The sequence below is a fragment of the Zea mays genome, chromosome 4, assembly GCF_902167145.1.
Source record: "Zea mays cultivar B73 chromosome 4, Zm-B73-REFERENCE-NAM-5.0, whole genome shotgun sequence".
Classification (NCBI taxonomy): Eukaryota; Viridiplantae; Streptophyta; class Magnoliopsida; order Poales; family Poaceae; genus Zea; species Zea mays.
This window is the reverse complement of record NC_050099.1, coordinates 1687949-1709193: the sequence shown is the minus strand read 5'-3', so window position 1 is coordinate 1709193 and position 21245 is coordinate 1687949. Positions and strand designations below refer to the sequence as shown.

The following is a 21245-nucleotide window of genomic DNA, read 5'->3' as shown; positions in this document are numbered from 1 at the left end:
GCTGAGGCCGAGTACGTTGCCGCAGGTCAGTGTTGCGCGCAACTACTTTGGATGAGGCAAACCCTCCGGGACTTTGGCTACAATCTGAGCAAAGTCCCACTCCTATGTGACAATGAGAGTGCTATCCGCATGGCGGAAAATCCTGTTGAGCACAGCCGCACAAAGCACATAGACATCCGGCATCACTTTTTGAGAGACCACCAGCAAAAGGGGGATATCGAAGTGTTTCATGTTAGCACCGAGAACCAGCTAGCCGATATCTTTACCAAGCCTCTAGATGAGAAGACCTTTTGCAGGCTGCGTAGTGAGCTAAATGTCTTAGATTCGCGGAACTTGGATTGAATTATAGCATACATGTGTTTATGCCTTTAATCAGGTTCATTCTGCATTTTGTTGCTTATTATGGTGCTCAAGTTGTACAAACACTCCCTGGACCTCACAAGTCCGTTGCAAAGTGATGCACATGTTTAGGGGGAGATGTGTTACAACTTGACCCCTTGAGACTAACCATGTGTTTGAGTTTGATAATTTAGTCTCGAAGGAGGATTGAAAGGGAAAAGGTGGACTTGGACCATGAAAGACTTCCACTGCACTCCGATGAGAGGGTAACTTATTCCAAGTTCATCTTTAGACTCTTATTGCCTCTTTGTACTCTTATTGAAGATTTTGGTGAGGCAATGGGGTTAAAGGGCCAAGATTGATCCCGTTTTGGTGCTTGATGCCAAAGGGGGAGAAAATAAAGGCCAAAGAAATAAATGGATCAGCTGCCACTTGAGAGATTTTGACACTTGAGAGATTTTGAAAATAGTAGAATAGAGCTTTTTGTTTTAACAAAATTCTTTTATTGTGTCTCTTGTCAAAAGTTGGCTTCTTGTGGGGAGAAGTGGTGATTATGGGAAATAGGGGGAGTTTCTGAAATACTTTGATCAATCTCTTTTGGAATAACTCTCTATATGCTTTAACATGTGTGTTTGACTTAGAGATAGAGATTTGAGTTTGATTTCAAAAACAAACCAAGTGGTGGCAAAGGATGATCCATATATGCCAAACATGAATCAAAATAAATTTAAGTGTTTATTTGAAGTGGTTTTGCACTTGTTCTAGTTGCTTTATGTTGTGTTGGCATAAATCACCAAAAAGGGGGAGATTGAAAGGGAAATGTGCCCTTGGGCCATTTCTAAGTATTTTGGTGATTGAGTGTCAACACAAGTGCTTAAATGTGAATCAATACCCATGGATGAACAAAGTGCAAATCTAGAGCAAAGGTATGTTTCTAAGTCTTAGTACATTGGTTTTGTGTACTAATATACTTGTCTAAGTATTAGAAACAGGAAGAAGAAGAAGAGAAGAAAGGCTGTTTCGGTCTGGGGCACCGGACTGTCCGGTGGTGCACCGGACAGTGTCCGGTGGTGCACCGGACAGTGTCCGGTGCGCCAGGCTATCTCGGCCGAAGAGGCCGCTCTCGGGAATTTGCTGACCGCGTACGGCTAAAATTCACCGGACTGTCTGGTGTGCACCGGACTGTCCGGTGAGCCAACGGTCGGCCAGGACCAACGGTCGGCCGCGCGATCAGCGCAGGACACGTGGCCGAGCCAACGGTCGGAAGGGGGCACCGGACTGTCCGGTGTGCACCGGACATGTCCGGTGCGCCAACGGCTCCCGCATCTGCAACGGTCGGCTTCGCCATTTAAGGAAAGGAATCGGGCACCGGACACTGTCCGGTGTGCACCGGACTGTCCGGTGCGCCCGACGACAGAAGGCAAAGATGGCCTTCCAGATTTGTTCTCAACGGCTCCTAGCTGCCTTGGGGCTATAAAAGGGACCCCTAGGCGCATGGAGGAGAACACCAAGCAACTCTTGAGCATACTTGATCATCCACACTCAGTCTTTGCGCATCCGTTTGTGATTCTAAGTGATTCGAGCTCTGTTCTTGTGAGAAACTGTGAGATAGTCTTTGAGCTCGATTCTTGGCCGTGAGTGTGCGCGTTTCACTGTGGATTTGTGTGTGTTGCTTCCCTCCCTTACTCCATATTTCTTGTTGAATCTCAAGTGTAAGGGCGAGAGACTCCAAGCTGTGGAGATTCCTCGCAAACGGGAAATTGAAAGGAAAAGCATAACACTGTGGTATTCAAGTTGATCATTGGATCACTTGAGAGGAGTTGAGTGCAACTCTCGTCCGTTGGGACGCCACAACGTGGAGTAGGCAAGTTTTGTACTTGGCCGAACCACGGGATAAATCACCGTGTCTCCTCTGTGTTGAATTCTCTGTGATTGTCATATTGTGCAAGATCTCCTCTTTAGCCACTTGGCAATTATTGTGCTAACTCCTAACAAGTTTTGTGGCTATAAGTTAAGTTTTTACAGGATCACCTATTCACCCCCCCCTCTAGGTGCTCTCATAAATCCGTAGATCAAAAGGTATACCGGTCGATGATAGGTTCTTTACTCTATTTATGTGCATCTCGACCGGATATTATGCTTTCCGTATGCATGTGTGCAAGATTCCAAGCCGACCCTAAGGAAGCTCACCTTACGGCCGTAAAACGAATCTTGAGATATTTGGTTTATACTCCTAAGTTTGGGCTTTGGTATCCTAGGGGATTCACATTTGATTTAATTGGTTATTCGGATGCCGATTGGGCGGGGTGTAAAATTAATAGAAAGAGCACATCGGGGACTTGCCAGTTCTTGGGAAGATCCTTGGTGTCTTGGGCTTCAAAGAAGCAAAATTCCGTAGCTCTTTCTACCGCCGAAGCCGAGTACATTGCCGCAGGTCACTGTTGCGCGCAACTACTTTGGATGAGGCAAACCCTTAGGGACTATGGTTACAAATTAACCAAAGTTCCTCTTCTATGTGATAATGAGAGTGCAATCCGCATGGCGGATAATCCCGTTGAACATAGCCGCACTAAACACATAGTCATTCGGTATCATTTTCTAAGGGATCACCAACAAAATGGAGATATCGAGATTGCATACATTAATACTAAAGATCAATTAGTCGATATCTTTACCAAGCTACTTGATGAACAAACCATTAACAAACTTAGGCATGAGCTAAATATTCTTGATTCTAGGAACTTCTTTTGTTGATTTGCACACATAGCTCATTCATATACCTTTGATCATGTCTCTTTTATATATGCTATGACTAATGTGTTTTCAAGTGAATTTCAAACCAAGTCATAGGTGTATTAAAAGGGAATTGGAGTCTTCGGCGAAGACAAAGGCTTCCACTCCGTAACTCATCCTTCGCCGTCGCTCCGAGCAACTCTCCGTCTTTGGTATAATCTTCACTCATGGTTTATTTGCCAAAGGGGAGAAAGTAGTTTTAAAAGGGCTTATATCTCACTCAAAGTATCCGTTTTTGGCGATTCATGCCAAAGGGGGAGAAAGTGTAAGCCCAAAGCAAAAGGACCGCACCGCCACCTAATTTTAAAAACTAATGATTTTTCAATTGGTAAATTTCAAATTGGTATCTTATTGTGTTCAAAAGGGGGAGAAAGTAGTATTTCAAAATTGATATATCAAAACCCTCTTGAACACTAAGAGGAGGATTTCATTGAGAGGGAGTTTTGTTTAGTCAAAGGAAAAGCATTTGAAACAGGGGGAGAAAATTTCAAATCTTGAAAATGCTTCGCAAAATCTTATTCATTTACCTTTGACTATTTGCAAAAGGACTTTGAAAAGGATTTCAAAAGAATTTGCAAAAACAAAACAAGTGGTGCAAGCGTGGTCCAAAATGTCAAAAATTAAAGAAACAATCCATGCATATCTTATAAGTATTTATATTGGCTCAATTCCAAGCAACATTTGCACTTACATTATGCAAACTAGTTCAATTATGTATTTCTATACTTGCTTTGGTTTGTGTTGGCATCAATCACCAAAAAGGGGGAGATTGAAAGGGAATTAGGCTTACACCTATTTCCTAATTGATTTTGGTGGTTGAATTGCCCAACACAAATTATTGGACTAACTAGTTTGTTCTAGTCTATAAGTTATATAGGTGCCAAAGGTTCACATTTAGCCAATAAAAAGACCAAGAAATGGGTTCAACAAAGAGAGCAAGGGATAACCGAAGGCTGCCCTGGTCTGGCGCACCGGACTGTCCGGTGTGCCACCGGACAGTGTCCGGTGCACTACCGGACAGTGTCCGGTGCACCAGGGAACTCCAAGCCAAACTCTTCACCTTCGGGAATTCTCAAAGGCGCTTCGCTATAATTCACCGGACTGTCCGGTGTACCACCGAACAGTGTCCGGTGCCCCAGAGGAGAGCGACTCTGAACTCGCCAGCTTCGGGATTCCGCTCCGCTATAATTCACCGGACATGTCCGGTGCACACCGGACTGTCCGGTGAGCCAGCGGAGCAACGGCTACTTCGCGCCAACGGTCGACTGCAACGCATTAAATGCGCGCCAGCGCGCGCAGAGGAGCAGAGCACGCGCGGGTGGCACACCGGACAGTCTACAGGACTTGTCCGGTGCACCACCGGACAGCCAGGCGGGCCCACAAGTCAGAGCTCCAACGGTCGGAACTCAACGGCCTGGTGACATGGCTGGCGCACCGGACACTGTCCGGTGGCGCACCGGACACTGTCCGGTGGCGCACCGGACTGTCCGGTGCGCCATGCGACAGCAGCCTCCACCAAACGGCTAGTTTGGTGGTTGGGGCTATAAATACCCCCAACCACCCCACATTCAAGTCATCCAAGTTTTCCACCTTCCAACTACTTACAAGAGCTCTAGCATTCAATTCTAGACACACCCAAGTGATCAAATCCTCTCCTAATTCCACAAAAGCTTTAGTGTTAAGTGAGAGAGATTTATTGTGTTCTTTTGAGCTCTTGCGCTTGGATTGCTTCTTTTTCTCATTCGTTCTTACGATCATCTCAATTGTAAACAAGGCAAGAGACACCAATTGTGTGGTGGTCCTTGCGGGAAGTTTGGTTCCCAATTGATTTGAGAAGAGAAGCTCACTCGGTCCGAGGGACCGTTTGAGAGAGGGAAAGGGTTGAAAGAGACTCGGTCTTTGTGACCACCTCAACGGGGAGTAGGTTTGCGAGAACCGAACCTCGGTAAAACAAATCCGCGTGTCACACCTTTTATTCGCTTGCGATTTGTTTTGCACCCTCTCTCGTGGACTCGTTTTATATTTCTAACGCTAACCCGGCTTGTAGTTGTGATTTAAGTTTGTAAATTTCAGATTCGCCCTATTCACCCCCCCCCCCTCTAGGTGACTTTCAGTTGTCGACCTGCTTGGATATGCACATACAGTTCGATGCCCCTTTTTGCTCTATGAAACCTCACTACGTGATCGTTAAACTCTACTCAATAGTTTGACTCCCTATGAACAATTGAGGTGAACAATATGACCGCATAGCCCGACTCTCTCGTGGCTGAGGATTCAATGATAACATATGATGCTCATTCTTCGATTGTTCACGATTTGCTGCTACGGTACAGTCTGATGCCTTGGCCCGACGCTCCTCAAACCATTTTCTTGCTTCATTCCTTTGTAGTCTTTGCATTTGGCTTGGTTCCATCTTAGGTTTTGGACTCTTACATGTTATTGTAGATCTTCAATAAGTTTTCTAATACCTTTGTTGAGGTGTTGATCTTCTATATCATCATCTTGCCTTCGTTAAAGTCCATGTTGCATCATTTGAACTATGACCAAAGTTGCTAGCAGATAATATTAGTCTAAATGGTTATGTTGATCATTAAACATCAAAACTTAACTATAAAATGAGTTTTGATCCATTTTCCTTATAGATTCAATACAACCAATTCTAGTACTTATTGGCTTTGAAGACGTTAGAATTCAATCATTGATGTCATTGCATTCTAAGACATCAAACATTGTTGACATATTTGTAGGCGTGTGTAGCACCAACCTAACCAAGTAATAATGAGCAATGACCCAACATAGATGCTTATATTTGTTTTTCTTGAGTTATTAAAAAGTTACATAACACGTTATGGTGCATCCAATGATCAGCATGTGCTTTGTGTGGTGTATGTACACCCGACATTTTACTTTAAGAAAAGGGACCGTTTAGATGTCTTATGATGGATTTTTGTTGGGAAAAATATGTTGATTGTTTAACCGTTGGATATTAAATTTACGATCCTGATCTCCTTCTCCAACATTGATTCTTTTTCCCTTTTTCTTCCTTAGCCACAAAGTCATCCCATCCACTATTGCTAGTTCTTTCTCTATTTGTTGTGTGCCTCAGCCTCCTTCGTCTTCGTCCCTGGCGGCGCCAAGCCGCCGAAGCCCCTACCCCACAACCACTCTCAAACAAATCCATAGAGAGGTAGTTGTTTCATGCTACACTCCACCACCTCCTCTACCACCTTGTTCGCCCTAGAAACACTGTTGTTTTCTTCACCACCACAAACCCTAACCACTCAAGAACAACGACAACCTAGGCGTCGGCTTCGCCCAACTATCTTCCACCACATCCTTGGTGGTAGGCGGGCGCATCACCATCCCTTTCGTGAACCGCCACACCAACGTTGGGCTGATAGCCTCCCCTTGGTTACACTCTAGTCAGGAATCCACTAAATTCCCCAACCTCTAGTTATATCTCAAAACCCTAACGCCCCTAACCGGAACCAAGTCCGCCGGAGTTGGCCCTCGGTCGAGGAGAAGGATAGCTCATATCGCACGAAGGAATGATGCAACAATCTACTATTGTTGAATTCTTTGGTAAGGAATTTGTGAGATTTCTCCCCATAAATTTATTTCAGCGGATATTTAGCATTTTTCCAATTCTAGATAAGTAACAGTTTTCAATTCGATTTCCTAGAATGCGAACCATCAGGACCGATATAGTAGTCATAATCTAATAACTAAAATGTGCTAAAATGGAACCACCGAACCATGATACTGTCAAATCCCGTAATTAAATGTTGCAGCATGGAAATTTTTTATACGCTTTGGGCACTCTCCTAAACTAAATTAGGTGTTTTATACCATTTCTGCTCCCTTGATCACGATGACACCTATTGTTGTTGTAGCGGCTCTTGTATAGTATTGTTCACTGTATAGCGAATGCGTAATAGGAGTTCGAGATATAAACTATGTTCTTGATTTATTGATGAAGCTCGCAGTTGCAACAAGATCATCATTGGACTTGGACCTCAATCTGTGTGACAATCTCAATCTTCTGTGCGGTCGTTTCCTCTGCCTCTGTCTGATCAATTGATGGCCAGAATGCCCTTTTTGGCTGCTGTTGCGGTTGCGGCAGGAGGACGCCGGCATCTCGTCGACCTGTCGGCGATCGCGCCCTCAGCGGGCAACTGGCCTCAGGAACAGGACTCCAACATCCCACCATGGTCGTCATGGTCGCGTGAGACCAAAAACCAGGTGATGTTCGTCGCCTCTGTCCTGGTATTCCTCTTCATTTGCTGGTGTGTCTACCGCCTCTTCTGCCGCGACGACGAGGACGAGGCGCAGGATACCAGCAGGTTTGTTCGTGGACCGTGGATCAACGACGACACCGCCGAAGGTATCAGTACTCCGCCGTCGCCGCCACCGCCACCGCAGACGGACGTGGACTTGGCGGCGATGCCAGCAGCCGACGTGGAGCTGGCGCTGGCCGCCATGGAGCTGGCGCTGGCAGGCGTGGAGCTGGCACCAGCTCCAGACGTGGAGATGACGCCACCAGTGCCAGAGCCGGCGCCGACGCTGAAGTGCACGTTCAGCACGACGGATGGGTGGGCAGAGGGGACGTGCTCGGTGTGCCTGTCGGAGCTGGTCGACGGCGAGAAGGTGAGGGTGCTGACGGCGTGCATGCACTGCTTCCACGCCAGGTGCGTCGAGAAGTGGCTGCGCGAGAACGCCACCTGTCCGCTCTGTCGCGCCCCCGCCATTGCCACCGCGGCCAGAGGTCGACGTCGCCGGCGGCGGAGGGTGGACCCAAACCTCAGCTCAGCCTAGCTAGGAATAATTAGGTGGCTCTTGGAGTGAATTTTGTCTCTCGCGAAGATGGAACCGATCATGTATGTACTTTGGTTAAGATTATACCGGCCCGTGCGACTGAGGTTTTAGTAATTCGACAGTCTATCTAATTAATAACAAAAAAAGAAATGCATGAACCTTGATAACTATAATTGTGCCATTGTGAGATCTGCATCGATCGAGGAGGAGGAGGAGGAGACCTTCGAACATATGTTTGTATTTGTGTGATTTTGCAAAATGTTGTTGGAATGCTGCAAAGTTTCATCTCTTATCTCCTTTATTATTGAAATGGCACTACACCGGCTGATGCTTCTCATCCGTGTTTTATCCTTGTTCTTCAAGAATCATCGTCTTATAATTACGTACGTAGATAAGTATTTATTCGTACTCGATGGATGCAAGTTCGTCTCAATATGAGTGGCCGTTTCCTGTTCTACCGATGCCCGTAATGTCCGCGGCAGGAGGACGCCGGCCACCCGGCGACCCCGCCCTCAGCGGGCACGCCGCAGGCCTCACAGGGGCAGGACTCCGGCGGCCTCTCACCGTTGGACGTCTCGACAACGAACGTGGCGTTTCTCGTCGTCTCCTTGATCGCCATCTTTCGCTACATACATCCGCCTCAAATTCTGCCGCGACGGGGAGACGTGGAAGGGGACCGGTCACCGGCGGCAGGAATAATGGCGACCGTGCAAGGCGGAGCAACCGCGGCGGGCCGACGTGGCGGCGGCACCGCCTGCGCGCAGTGGACAACGTGGATTTTCGACAAATAATTGTAGAGAGATAGAGAACAGTGAACATTCTATAGAATCCTTCAATGAGAAGAAGTCTTGTTAAGATCCTACAACAACGTTGTGGTAGTCATGTTTTAAACATCTATGATTATATCGTAAACATATACTAGAATAAACATAGATATATCATTCTTATCGCAATAAAATAAAAAGATATCCAATGAAATCAAGAGCATAAAGTTTCTTACTCAACCCGGCATACCATGCACGAGAAGATTGTTTGCTTGTTTCAGTGCCTGTCTAGCTTATAGACATAATCAAGACATGATTGATATTCAACTTCTAGACCTTTTCATGGATAAAAGTATTCTGCACATCTGTAAGCTTTGGCGATGAATTTGCAAAATCCAGTCCAAATTCATCGCTCCCTCCCCGTGTACGTCGAGCACAGCATTGTCATCTGTCAGTACTATCTGTAGATCACACCCTCACAACAGCGACTGAAACACGACCAGAATGCACTCCATGGCATCGGAACTTGGGAACAGAACGCACGGCCTAGTGCATGGTGTTAAATATATTATTATATGTACAATGGACAGAATGCCAAACACTCTGCAACTCAGATACGAAAAAGAAGATTGCCATAATAAATGGCTATATTTTTATGGTACAAAACTACAAACAAAGCGTGTGGATATGTTTTGTTAGGCTCCAGCCAGTGATCACATCTTCCTGAGGTTATCGAGCCGCGCCTGCAGGTCATCATCTATGCCGCCATCTGGCCCACCTGCGGCTTCAGCCTGAGCAGGAACTTTCCCCGCTGCGACGGGCTTCGCAACTGCAGTTGCAGGAGCCTTGACAAGCTGTGTAATTGAGAAGATCAATCAACATTGCACATCAGTATCATCCATCTATAAGGCAGCGCATTCTACATCAGGATCAAAATGCGACGATATTTTTACCTCTGAGTTGATATCGATGCCAATTTCGTCAAGGACTTGACTAACCAGCTCCTCTGTCTCTTCCTCCTCCTCATCGCCCTCCAAGGCATCATCGATGGCGTCGTTCATCACTTCACTAACCATCTCCATCTTCTCGTTTTGCATCTCAAACTCCCGCATGATCTTCTGCAGGGCAGGCAGATTCATCTGTCGGTTCATCTGCCCCATGGCTTTTGTCACACCCTTCATGGCTTCACCCATGGCTTGTGTTGATTTCAGAGTCTACAAAATTGGACACCAGCCAATACAAGATTTTAAAGAGGGCTATCATGAATAGCAGTAACATCAGGGTCTTTTTTCAGTCTATGGAAGATTGAGTCAACTAAGTCTGTAGTCATCAATGTCATCACAAATTGCACAAAGTTACCCCAACTGAGTGTCTCAAAATAAATACAATTCTTCAAGTTGTGTAGTTACCTGAATACGTAGAGATACACCTTGTAGCTGGGACTTGAGTGCATAGAATTTTGTGATTTGGTGTCTTGTGCGGATAAGATCCTTTGCCATAATTTTTACAGCTCCCTGTGAACAATTTACGTCATATCAAAATATATTCCATGAGCATGGAAGGAAAGCAATTGCTGCCAAAAAAACAGTGTTCTTTTCACCATGTAAAGCAAAATATATTATACGTGTTCGAATCTGAACTAAGGGCAATTGCAGCCAAAAAGACAGAGCATACCATAGGTCCATTGGACAAAAAGAACACAAAAAATTGAACAAACTAAATCAGCCAGCCTATCCTGTCAGGAGGTATAACCAGCTCCATTTACACTGAATTGAATTCATGGCACCAATCGTGTGTTAAGACAAATAACCACCGAAACCGAACACACCGACCATCAGAGACAAATGCAATGCCATACCCCCCCCCCCCAAATACACACACACACACAAATATTTCCAAAACTTTGTCAGATCAAACAGTGAAGCAGATACACAAGGTAAAAAACTGACACTGGCAATAGGCTACCCTGGGAAGAATGGTATTCGTTATTCTCTGCATTTTTAAGACATTTGTACGAACCTTAACAAATGCACGGTGCTAAATTAGCGACAGCTCCCAAAGAAATTGCCATCAAATCGGATCAAACAAGAGAGAAGGTGCCGTGACATTATTTCGCACGTACCATCTGACCCTGCTTGGCCACCTTCTTGATCTCGTTGATGAGCTTCTTCTCCTGGGCCTGCAGGCCCTGCCTCTCCCTCTCAATCTCCCGGATGGACTTGTCCAGCATCCGCTTATTCTCCCGCAGCAGCTCTGTTGTCAACCAGAAATGGTTATGGAAATCCGGTGGAACAAATTAAACCAAGAGCAGGACATGCCCGAACGGGCAACAGCAGCATCGCAGTAGCGTTACTGATTAGTATGTGGTTTCTTAAGCAAGACAAATGGGCAGGCTTAGATTCCATGGTCGATTTCAACTTTTCAGAACAACAGGGCTAGAGGGGGAAGCAAAGCAATAACTTCCAATCCAAATTAGAGCAGAGTGATGCCTAAAAAGCCGAAAAATCCTGGGGTTCTCCTAGTGCATGAATAAAACTGGGAAACAACAGTATTATGATTTCCACGTTTCCTGTAATAACAGGGGCCGAAGAAACCCGGGACAACGAGATCAGCACAGTAATTCAAGTAGTACTAGTAATTAAAGTAAACAGAGAATGGCCCGTGGACTTTGGCTCTCTCGTCGGCGGGGGGACCGAGAAAGGCGAGGAATTTGTCGATCGGGTAACAAGAGCTACCAGGAATATGCCCAGTTTCTCCCGGGGCTGCCCATCAGCGGGAGGGGACGGTCGGGGAGCGGGTGGGACCGAACGAATCGCCACAAGGAGGGAGAGGTACCAGCAGGAGTCTTCTTCTTGCCGAAGATGAAGCTCATGGCGGCGGGCGGACGGTGGAGCAAGACGACGACTTGTTTCCTCGGATCCGGGCGGCGACTGCGATTCGGGGCCGGCAAGCGAGACGCTGAAGAATCCTCCTTCCTTTGAGGGATTGGGAATTTAGGATTGGGCTCTCTTTTGGAGACGGAGGGTTTGTTTCGATGCGAAGGAAGGGGGCAGAACGAGCTTTTTCTGAAGTTGGGTTCGTTGGCGTGAACCGTGAACGCGGTTTCGCCAGCGACAGCCGCGACGCGTTCCGGAGCACCGAACCGAATACTGTTCCTCTTTTCCCCTGTGGGTGGGTCCCGGTCAACGCTCTTTTTTTTTTTTGCCTGATATCTTCCTTGGTCAAGGTTGGGGAAAAAATGTCATCTTTCCCCCTCTAGCTAGTGCAACCCCAACGATGGCCCAACTCCTACTTTTGAAGGCCTTGTTTTCAAATCATTGTAGGTTCCAAAACAAACTTTTACTTTATGTTTTCTAGATTCTCTACATATTCTACCTATTTGACCTATCATATAAATTTTGATAATAATGTAACGGAGTCCATGTAAACGATAGGCATTCAAATACACTGATCAAAATTGCTTATAAAAATCTAAAGTGACTTTTAGAAGAACTATATCTTGATACAACCAAATCAATCCTAATATTGTTTGCGACAAGAATCATGGGCCAGCTTTATTAGAACATAAATTAACCATCACATTTATGTTCATAGGCCGATTGCCAGCAATAAAGACACCAAAGCAGGTACATCATGGCTCGGGGAGAAGGAAGGCTACAACAACTGTTAAACTGGCATCAACGATGTTGTAGCATTCAACTGGAATAACTCAAACCATACGAGTTTTTGCTCACACATAGATGAATGTGTTGTAGTGGTAGTTGGGTCATGGAGATACCATAAACTTATTGGTAAAATCCACTTGAAAGTCGCCTAGAGGGGGGGTGGATAGGCGAAACCTGAAAATTAAAACTTTATCCCCCAACTAGATCCCTTGATTAGTGGTTAGAACAAGATATATAATTATCGGAGTATAAAAACTAAGTCCTTGCTTGCAAAGAGTATTACTTTCAAATAATGCGGAATTGATAAATCAATACTACTAATAAGTCTATGAGATTAAAGCAAGAAGGCTTAGGCAAGAAGAGTAATAACACAAGTTTTCTCTTGCAATGTGTTGCTTCACAAAATGAGAGTTTAACTTAAAGCAACACCAAATAGAGTTAGCAAAGAGTAGTGCAAGAGAAACTTAGAAAGGGAAAGCACAAACAAATCACAAGCAATAAGCACACGAGACACGGGTGATTTGTTTTACCGAGGTTCAGCCCTCGAAGGCCTAGTCCCCGTTGAGGAGTCCACTTAAGGACGGGTCTTTTTCAACCCTTTCCCTCTCTCCACCGATCACCCAAGGATCGGCGAGCTCTTCTTCTTCTCAAGGATCACTCTCGATCCCACAAGGATCACCACACTCTTTGGTGTCTCTTGCTAGCTTTTACAAGCCTCCAAAACTTTGGAGGAAGTTCGATGGGAGTCAAAACTCCACGCACAAATGAACACAAAGATGAGGCACACACTATCTCTCAATGAATCTCACAAGGCACTAGTGCTAAACTCAAATGAGTAGCTCTCTATTGCTAGTTCTCTCTTTTGTGGCACTTGTGTTTGTTGTAGTGGTCTAAATCTTGTGTATAGGATGGATCAATGAATATATGTGGTTGGGAGGGCTTGAGTATGTCAACTAGATGACTTGGAATGTTGCTTGGGCTCCCACCACTTTGAAGTGGCCGGTTGGGGTGGTATTTATAGCCATCAACCACCCATATAGCCGTTGGGGCGCATCTGCCAGAAATTGCACTGGCGGACGGTCCGCGGCTAGGGCCCGGACGGTCCGCGACCCTCCAACGGTCGATTCTGACATCTTCAACGGATACTTCTGACAGATCAACGGTTAGATCAACGGCTATCTGCCTCGGTGACACCACACGGACGGTCCGCCCTTGGTCCCGGACGGTCCGTGCCAGCTATATAATTCCTTTTGCTCAACTTGTCACCTTCGGGCTGAACCAGGTCTTCACCTGCGGACTGTCCGTGAATTATAGCCGGACGGTCCGCGCGTTGTAGCTGGACGGTCCGTGGTTTATTCGGACTGTCCCTGATTTATAGTTCCTGGTCGAAGTCAAAGCGGTGTCGCGGACGGTCCGCCGCAAGGGCCCGGACGGTCCGCGCGTGGTCTCAGACGGTGCTTGCTCTTCCATCGGACGGTCCGCAGTAGAGACACATGTTTTTGCATTGGTTCTGTCCGAGGTTTATTTAGGTGTCGCGGACGGTCTGCCGCAAAGACCCGGACGGTCCGCGCTTGGCCTGATTTTCCAAAAAGCTTCTCCTGTCCGGAATAATCTACGGTATTCCGGACAGTCGATTTAGTATAGTTGTTGATGAACCTTTGGCACCTGTAGAGCATATAATCTAGAGCAAACTAGTTAGTCCAATTATTTGTGTTGGGCAATTCAACCACCAAAATCATTTAGGAAAAGGTTTGAGCCTGTTTCCCTTTCAATCTCCCCCTTTTTGGTGATTGATGCCAACACAAACCAAAGCAAATATATAAGTGCAGAATTGAACTAGTTTGCATAAGGTAAGTGCAAAGGTTACTTGGAATTAGACCAATTTACATTTAATATTTTAGACCATGCTTGAACCAATTGTTTTGTTTTTGCAAACTCTTTTGGAAATTCTTTTCAAAGTGTTTTGCAAAATAGTCAAAGGATAAATAAATAAGATTTTGAGAAGCATTTTCAAGATTTGAAATTTTTCCCCCTGTTTCAAATGCTTTTCCTTTGACTAAACAAAACTCCCCCTCAATGAAATCCTCCTCTTAGTGTTCAAGAGGGTTTTAAGATATCAATTTTGAAAATACTACTTTCTCCCCCTTTTGAACACAATAAGATACCAATTTGAAATTTACCAATTGAAAATCATTAGTTTTGAAATTAGGAGGTGGTGGTGCGGTCCTTTTGCTTTGGGCCTAATACTTTCTCCCCCTTTGGCATGAATCGCCAAAAACGGATACTTAGAGTGAAATGTAGGCCCTTCTTAAACTACTTTCTCCCCTTTGGCAAATAAAACATGAGTGAAGATTATACCAAAGACGGAGAGATAGCGGGATACCGGCAAAGAGTGGATAAAATCAATGGAGTTGAGTGGAAGCGATGTCTTTGCCGAATACTCCATTTCCCTTTCAATCTAAGACTTAACACATGAGATGCTCATGAAAACATATTAGTCTTAGCCTTGGCACACAATAGAGATAAGAAATATGCAAATGTACCAAAGGAAAGAGATATGATTAAAAGGATATGTCAATTAAGAATAAACAATTCTATAATATAGATTGCTCCCCCTAAATATGTGTTTTGAGAGGAATACAAGTTTTTGGTCTTAAACGCCAAGTGCACATAATTCGGTTAATGAGATCATGTCTATATCATAGAGAATGTGAAGTGCATTGTGTCATAGTATAGGTGTGATGCTCAAATGCTCATGACAATTGATGCACTTATGAAAGCATGTTATAAATATCTCAAGCATTTACCCTTAAGGATTTCAAAGAGACTTAAGGACCATCCACCTTTGGAACAGAGGCAGCTTATCCTCGTTACAAGGTTAAGCTTTAAGCTCTTTGACAATAAAATTACTTCACCTAGTTTTAACAAAGATGCAAGAATGAATGTTTGAGAAGTTAAACTAGGTATGAAGCAGGGATTAATGCATGATCATGCTTTCTCTTCCTTTTATACAAGATATGCATGGAATGCAGGAAGATTTTGGTACATGTATGAATAAGATTGAATAGTTTTACCCTTTTGTACCTTCACATAGAGATGCTCTCTTCATTGTGCTTTGTCCTTAGTCTTAGTCGCTTAAGACCTATACTCAAGACGATGTATGAGAATATTTTGCACAAGAGAGTTCTACAACTTGTGATCCTTTTCTAAGTCATGTTATTATATATCAAGAAGATCACAAATTGCATAAATATATCATGAATTCTCCTTTTAACTTAGTGCATATCAAGATAGATGTCGATTGAAATTATCAATTGAAATCAAATTGAAATTGCATGAAGCACTAAGAAGCATAAGTGCTAATTGAAGTTATTCAATGATCATACAACAGATGTGATCAAAAGAACAACATAGGCATTAGATTTTCAAACATGCTCATAAATAGGAGAATCCGATAAATATGCTACTTTAACATTGAAAGCTACAATCCTTGATAAAGGTGACATTATTTTACCAAGATGGATTGAAATGTAGTAGCATGCCTTATGAGAAACTTGTTCTCATACAAGAGACTATATGAGATTACTAAGGTAGCGTGCTAGTCTCAATATAACAAAGATATAGAAATAGGCTCCCCCTAAAGATATGCATCAAGAATGAAAGAATTTGGTGGATGCACTCATTTTTAAAGGCAAATAGGGTGAAGCACTATTTATCTTGATCAAGGCTTAAAAGATTTGCAATAAACAATTTTTGCCTAGTATTCTCATAATGAAAAGTTTTTGAATGCTTACAACCACACCATTGAATGTTTTGAAGATCTCATATCCAAGTAGGTGTTGTTGCTCTTGATGTCTTCTTTTTCATTTGAGTGTCCTCACTTTATAGTTGACTCTTTTTCCTTCCAAACTTATTGAAAATACTCAAGAGAGATGTTAATAGCACAAGGGAGTAAAAGATGAATGATGATTTCTTTAGATAGAAAATAAAGGTAATTCATCATCCATAGATTACACAAACATGAAGTAAAATCCTTGACATTAGTGCACATTACTTGAAAAGAGGAACATGCACTATTTAAACATTTGATCAAGCTTAGGAATTTACTTCTTCATATTGAATTTATTAATCATTACTTAAAAGCAAGTCAATATGAGAACATATATAGCAAAGGTATGAAATAGATTCTAATGGATAAGTGTATTAATGAAAATGAGATTGGATGCATATCTTAGCCAATCTAAATTCAATAAAGAATCTATTTCTTCACAAAGATAGAATATGATAATTTAGAGTGAATAACTATTGATGGGAACTAAATCTGATAAATAAGGTGAGTTCCCATACCTTTGCTTTTACCTTTCTTCCTTAGGGTGAAGATCAACCCTTTGAGGCTTGTGGCATTAAACTTGCACTTACTTTCTTGTAGATTTTCATAAGTAAGCTCAATAGAAATGTTAGTAGCAACACAAGCACTAGTTTCCCTTTTTGTAATCATTTTGATAAGGAATGAAAAACTAGATTACTAAAAGCATGGAAACTTCATAGCATGAACTAGATTATCCATAGAAGATGTTATGCTTAATTTTAACTCATAAGACAAGCATAACTAATCCTTTAAGATTATGGGAATAAATCTAATTCATGATATGGAAAGCGATAAATGTAGAAGAATCATATCCAATTTAAGCAATAAGACATACAACATAAATCATTGGTTTGATTTTTCTTGGCATGATGGATTACGCTTTTCCATAGAGAAACTTATTCTCTACATGTGAGACTACTTTGGTTATGTAGATAAAAACATTAGTCTCACTATTCTAGACATAAAGAAAGATTCCCTTTTAAAAGTGTCCTTAGGATTTGAATTCCTTACATGACACCTTATTCTTTTAAGAACATGGAATCCTTTTCTCTATCTAGATCATGGCAATAATAGGATAATTAAAGTAAGACATGCCATGGGAACTTGCAACAAATTAAAGCATGTAGATTGCCATAATATAGAAATGAGGAATATGCAATCTACCATATGAGAGGAATTTCTTTCAAAGAATGGTGACATAAATTTAAAAACAACTTAAGTGCTTCCTTTTTCTATGTGACTACACAAGACACATAAGAAATGATAATTTAAGATACTTGCACTTAAAAGCATAAGTGTTACCATCCTTTGACAGTCCTCCATGTTGTAGGCCTTGATTTTCCGCACATGATGATTTTTCAATTCCTACAACATCAATATCTTCCCCGAGATGATATGTGTTTTTGATAGTCGCCTAGAGGGGGGGTGAATAGGGCGAAACTGAAATTTACAAATATAAACACAACTACAAGCCGGGTTAGCGTTAGAAATAAAGAATGAGTCCGCGAGAGAGGGCGCAAAACAAATCTCAAGCGAATGAGCAAGTGAGACACGGAGATTTGTTTTACCGAGGTTCGGTTCTTGCAAACCTACTCCCCGTTGAGGAGGCCACAAAGGCCGGGTCTCTTTCAACCCTTCCCTCTCTCAAACGATCCACGGATCGAGTGAGCTTTCTCTTCTCAATCACTTGGAACACAAAGTTCCCGCAAGGACCACCACAAGATTGATGTCTCTTGCCTCAATTACAAGTGAGTTTGATTGCAAAGAAAGGATCAAGAAAGAAGAAAGCAATCCAAGCGCAAGAGCTCGAAAGAACACAAGCAAATCTCTCTCTCTAATCACTAAAGCGTTGTGTGGAATTTGGAGAGGATTTTATCTCTTTGGTGTATCTAGAATTGAATGCTAGAGCTCTTGTAGTAGTTGGGAAGTGGAAAACTTGGATGCAATGAATGGTGGGGTGGTTGGGGTATTTATAGCCCCAACCACCAAAAGTGGCCGTTGGAAGGCTGTCTGTTCGATGGCGCACCGGACAGTCCGGTGCACACCGGACAGTCCGGTGCCCCCTGCCACGTCATCACTGCCGTTGGATTCTGACCGTTGGAGCTTCTGACTTGTGGGCCCGCCTGGATGTCCGGTGCACACCGGACAGGTACTGTTTGCTGTCCGGTGTGCCAGTATGGGCTCGCCTGACTTCTGCGCGCGCTGCGCGCGCATTTATTGCTCTGCAGGTAGCCGTTGGCGCGGAGATAGCCGTTGCTCTGGAGACGCACCGGACAGTCCGGTGCACACCGGACAGTCCGGTGAATTATAGTGGACGAGCCATTGGCTTTTCCCGAAGCTGGCGAGTTCCTGAGGCCGACCTCCCTTGGCGCACCGGACACTGTCCGGTGTACACCGGACAGTCCGGTGAATTATAGCGGAGTCGCCTCTGGAAATTCCCGAAGGCAGCAAGTTCGCGTTGGAGTCCTCTGGTGCACCGGACATGTCCGGTGGTGCACCGGACACTGTCCGGTGGCACACCGGACAGTCCGGTGTGCCAGACCTGAGGTGCCTTCGGTTGGCCCTGTGCTCTTTTGTTGAATCCAAAACTTGGTCTTTTTATTGGCTGAGTGTGAACCTTTAGCACCTGTATAGCTTATGCACTAGAGCAAACTAGTTAGTCCAAGGATTTGTGTTGGACAATTCAACCACCAAAATTATATAGGAACTAGGTGTAAGCCTAATTCCCTTTCAATCTCCCCCTTTTTGGTGATTGATGCCAACACAAACCAAAGCAAATATAGAGGTGCATAATCGAACTGGTTTGCATAATGTAATTGTAAAGGTTGCTTGGAATTGAGCCAATATAACTACTTACAAGATATGCATGGAATGTTTCTTTCTTATATAACATTTTGGACCACGTTTGCACCACATGTTTTGTTTTTGCAAACTTTTTGTAAATCAAGGTTCTTTTGCAAGTAGTCAAAGGTGAATGAATAAGATTTTGCAAAGCATTTTCAAGATTTGAAGTTTTCTCTCCTTGTTTTAAATGCTTCTCCTTTGACTAAACAAAACTCCCCCTAAAAGAGATTCACCTCTTAGTGTTCAAGAGGGTTTTGATAAACTTTTTGAAATACTACTTTCTCCCCCTTTTGAACACGATAAGATACCAATTGAAAATAAGATACTAATTGAAAGATATCCAACTCTAAGTTTTTGAAATAGGTGGTGGTGCGGTCCTTTTGCTTTGGGCTCATTTCTCCCCCTTTTTGGCATGAATCGCCAAAAACGGAATCATTAGAGCCCTTGAAGTGCTATCTTCACCTTTGGTCATAAATAAATGAGTTAAGATTATACCAAAGACGAAGTCCGGTCCTTTTGCCTTGGGCTCATTTCTCCCCCAAGGATGAAGTCCGGTCCTTTTGTTTGATGCTCATTTCTCCCCAAAGAATAGAGAGTTGCTTGGAGTGATGACGAAGTATGAGTTACGGAGTGGAAGCCTTTGTCTTCGCCGAAGACTCCAATTCCCTTTCAATATACCTATGACTTGATTTGAAATAGACTTGAAAACACATTAGTCATAGCATATAAAAGAGATATGATCAAAAGTATATGAATGAGCTATGAGTGCAAGTTAACAAAAGAAATTTCTAGAATCAAGAATATTTAGCTCATGCCTAAGTTTGTTAAAAGATTGTTCATCAAGAGGCTTGGTAAAGATATCGGCTAATTGATCTTTAGTATTAATGTAAGAAATCTCGATATCTCCCTTTTGTTGGTGATCCCTTAAAAAGTGATACCGAATGGCTATGTGCTTAGTGCGGCTATGCTCGACGGGATTGTCGGCCATTTTGATTGCACTCTCATTATCACATAGCAAAGGGACTTTGGTTAATTTGTAACCGTAGTCCCGCAGGGTTTGCTTCATCCAAAGTAATTGCGCGCAACAATGGCCTGCGGCAATGTACTCGGCTTCGGCGGTGGAAAGAGCGACCGAATTTTGCTTCTTTGAAGCCCAAGACACCAAGGATCTTCCCAAGAACTGGCAAGTCCCCGATGTGCTCTTCCTATTGATTTTGCACCCCGCCCAATCGGCATCCGAATAACCAATCAAATCAAATGTGGATCCCCTAGGATACCAAAGCCCAAACTTAGGAGTATAAGCCAAATATCTCAAGATTCGTTTCACGGCCGTAAGGTGAGCTTCCTTAGGGTCGGCTTGGAATCTTGCACACATGCATACGGAAAGCATAATATCCGGTCGAGATGCACAAAGATAAAGTAATGAACCTATCATCGACCGGTATACCTTTTGATCTACGGATTTACCTCCCGTGTCGAGGTCGAGATGCCCATTGGTTCCCATGGGTGTCTTGATGGGTTTGGCATCCTTCATTCCAAACTTGCTTAGAATATCTTGAGTGTACTTTGTTTGGCTAATGAAGGTGCCCTCTTGGAGTTGCTTGACTTGAAATCCTAGAAAATACTTCAACTCCCCCATCATAGACATCTCGAATTTCTGTGTCATAATCCTACTAAATTCTTCACATGTAGACTCGTTAGTAGACCCAAATATAATATCATCAACATAAATTTGGCATACAAACAAGTCATTCTCAAGTGTTTTAGTAAAGAGTGTAGGATCGGCTTTACCGACTTTGAAGCCATTAGCAATAAGAAAATCTCTAAGGCATTCATACCATGCTCTTGGGGCTTGCTTGAGCCCATAAAGCGCCTTAGAGAGCTTATAGACATGGTTAGGATACTCACTGTCTTCAAAGCCTGGAGGTTGCTCAACATAGACCTCTTCCTTGATTGGTCCATTGAGGAAGGCACTTTTCACGTCCATTTGATAAAGCTTAAAGCCATGGTAAGTAGCATAGGCTAATAATATGCGAATTGACTCAAGCCTAGCTACGGGTGCATAGGTTTCACCGAAATCCAAACCTTCGACTTGGGAGTATCCTTTGGCCACAAGTCGAGCTTTGTTCCTTGTCACCACACCATGCTCATCTTGCT

At 43.6% G+C, this 21245-nt stretch overlaps 2 protein-coding genes across 4 annotated transcripts; one reads left to right on the top strand and one right to left on the bottom strand.

Annotated features, from left to right (window-relative positions):
* Nucleotides 1-6107: 6107 nt before the first annotated feature.
* LOC109945466 (RING-H2 finger protein ATL33-like) lies at nt 6108-8120 on the top strand. 3 transcript variants are annotated; one of them, XM_020551792.2, is made up of 2 exons: nt 6108-6714; nt 7112-8120. In XM_020551792.2, exon 2 carries the CDS (start codon nt 7213-7215, stop codon nt 7945-7947), a length of 735 nt encoding a protein of 244 aa, XP_020407381.1. In that variant the 5' UTR covers nt 6108-6714; nt 7112-7212; the 3' UTR covers nt 7948-8120. The 3 variants fall into 3 exon arrangements, with proteins under 3 accessions (XP_020407381.1, XP_023158090.1, XP_023158089.1); XM_023302322.1 differs by having other exon boundaries at nt 6227-6714; nt 7256-8120; XM_023302321.1 differs by having other exon boundaries at nt 6227-6714; nt 7119-8120.
* A 1081-nt stretch (nt 8121-9201) lies between these two features.
* Nucleotides 9202-11767, bottom strand: LOC100284688 (charged multivesicular body protein 2a). The gene is given in 5 exon segments (NM_001157583.1): nt 9202-9565; nt 9665-9925; nt 10121-10225; nt 10834-10964; nt 11547-11767. Coding segments are annotated over 5 exon segments (675 nt in total). The 5' UTR covers nt 11584-11767; the 3' UTR covers nt 9202-9424.
* Between the last annotated feature and the right edge of the window lie 9478 nt (nt 11768-21245).

Excerpts from the sequence above, each read along its gene's own strand:
- LOC109945466 (XM_020551792.2), top strand. The coding sequence starts at position 7,213 with ATGGCCAGAATGCCCTTTTTGGCTGCTGTTGCGGTTGCGGCAGGAGGA.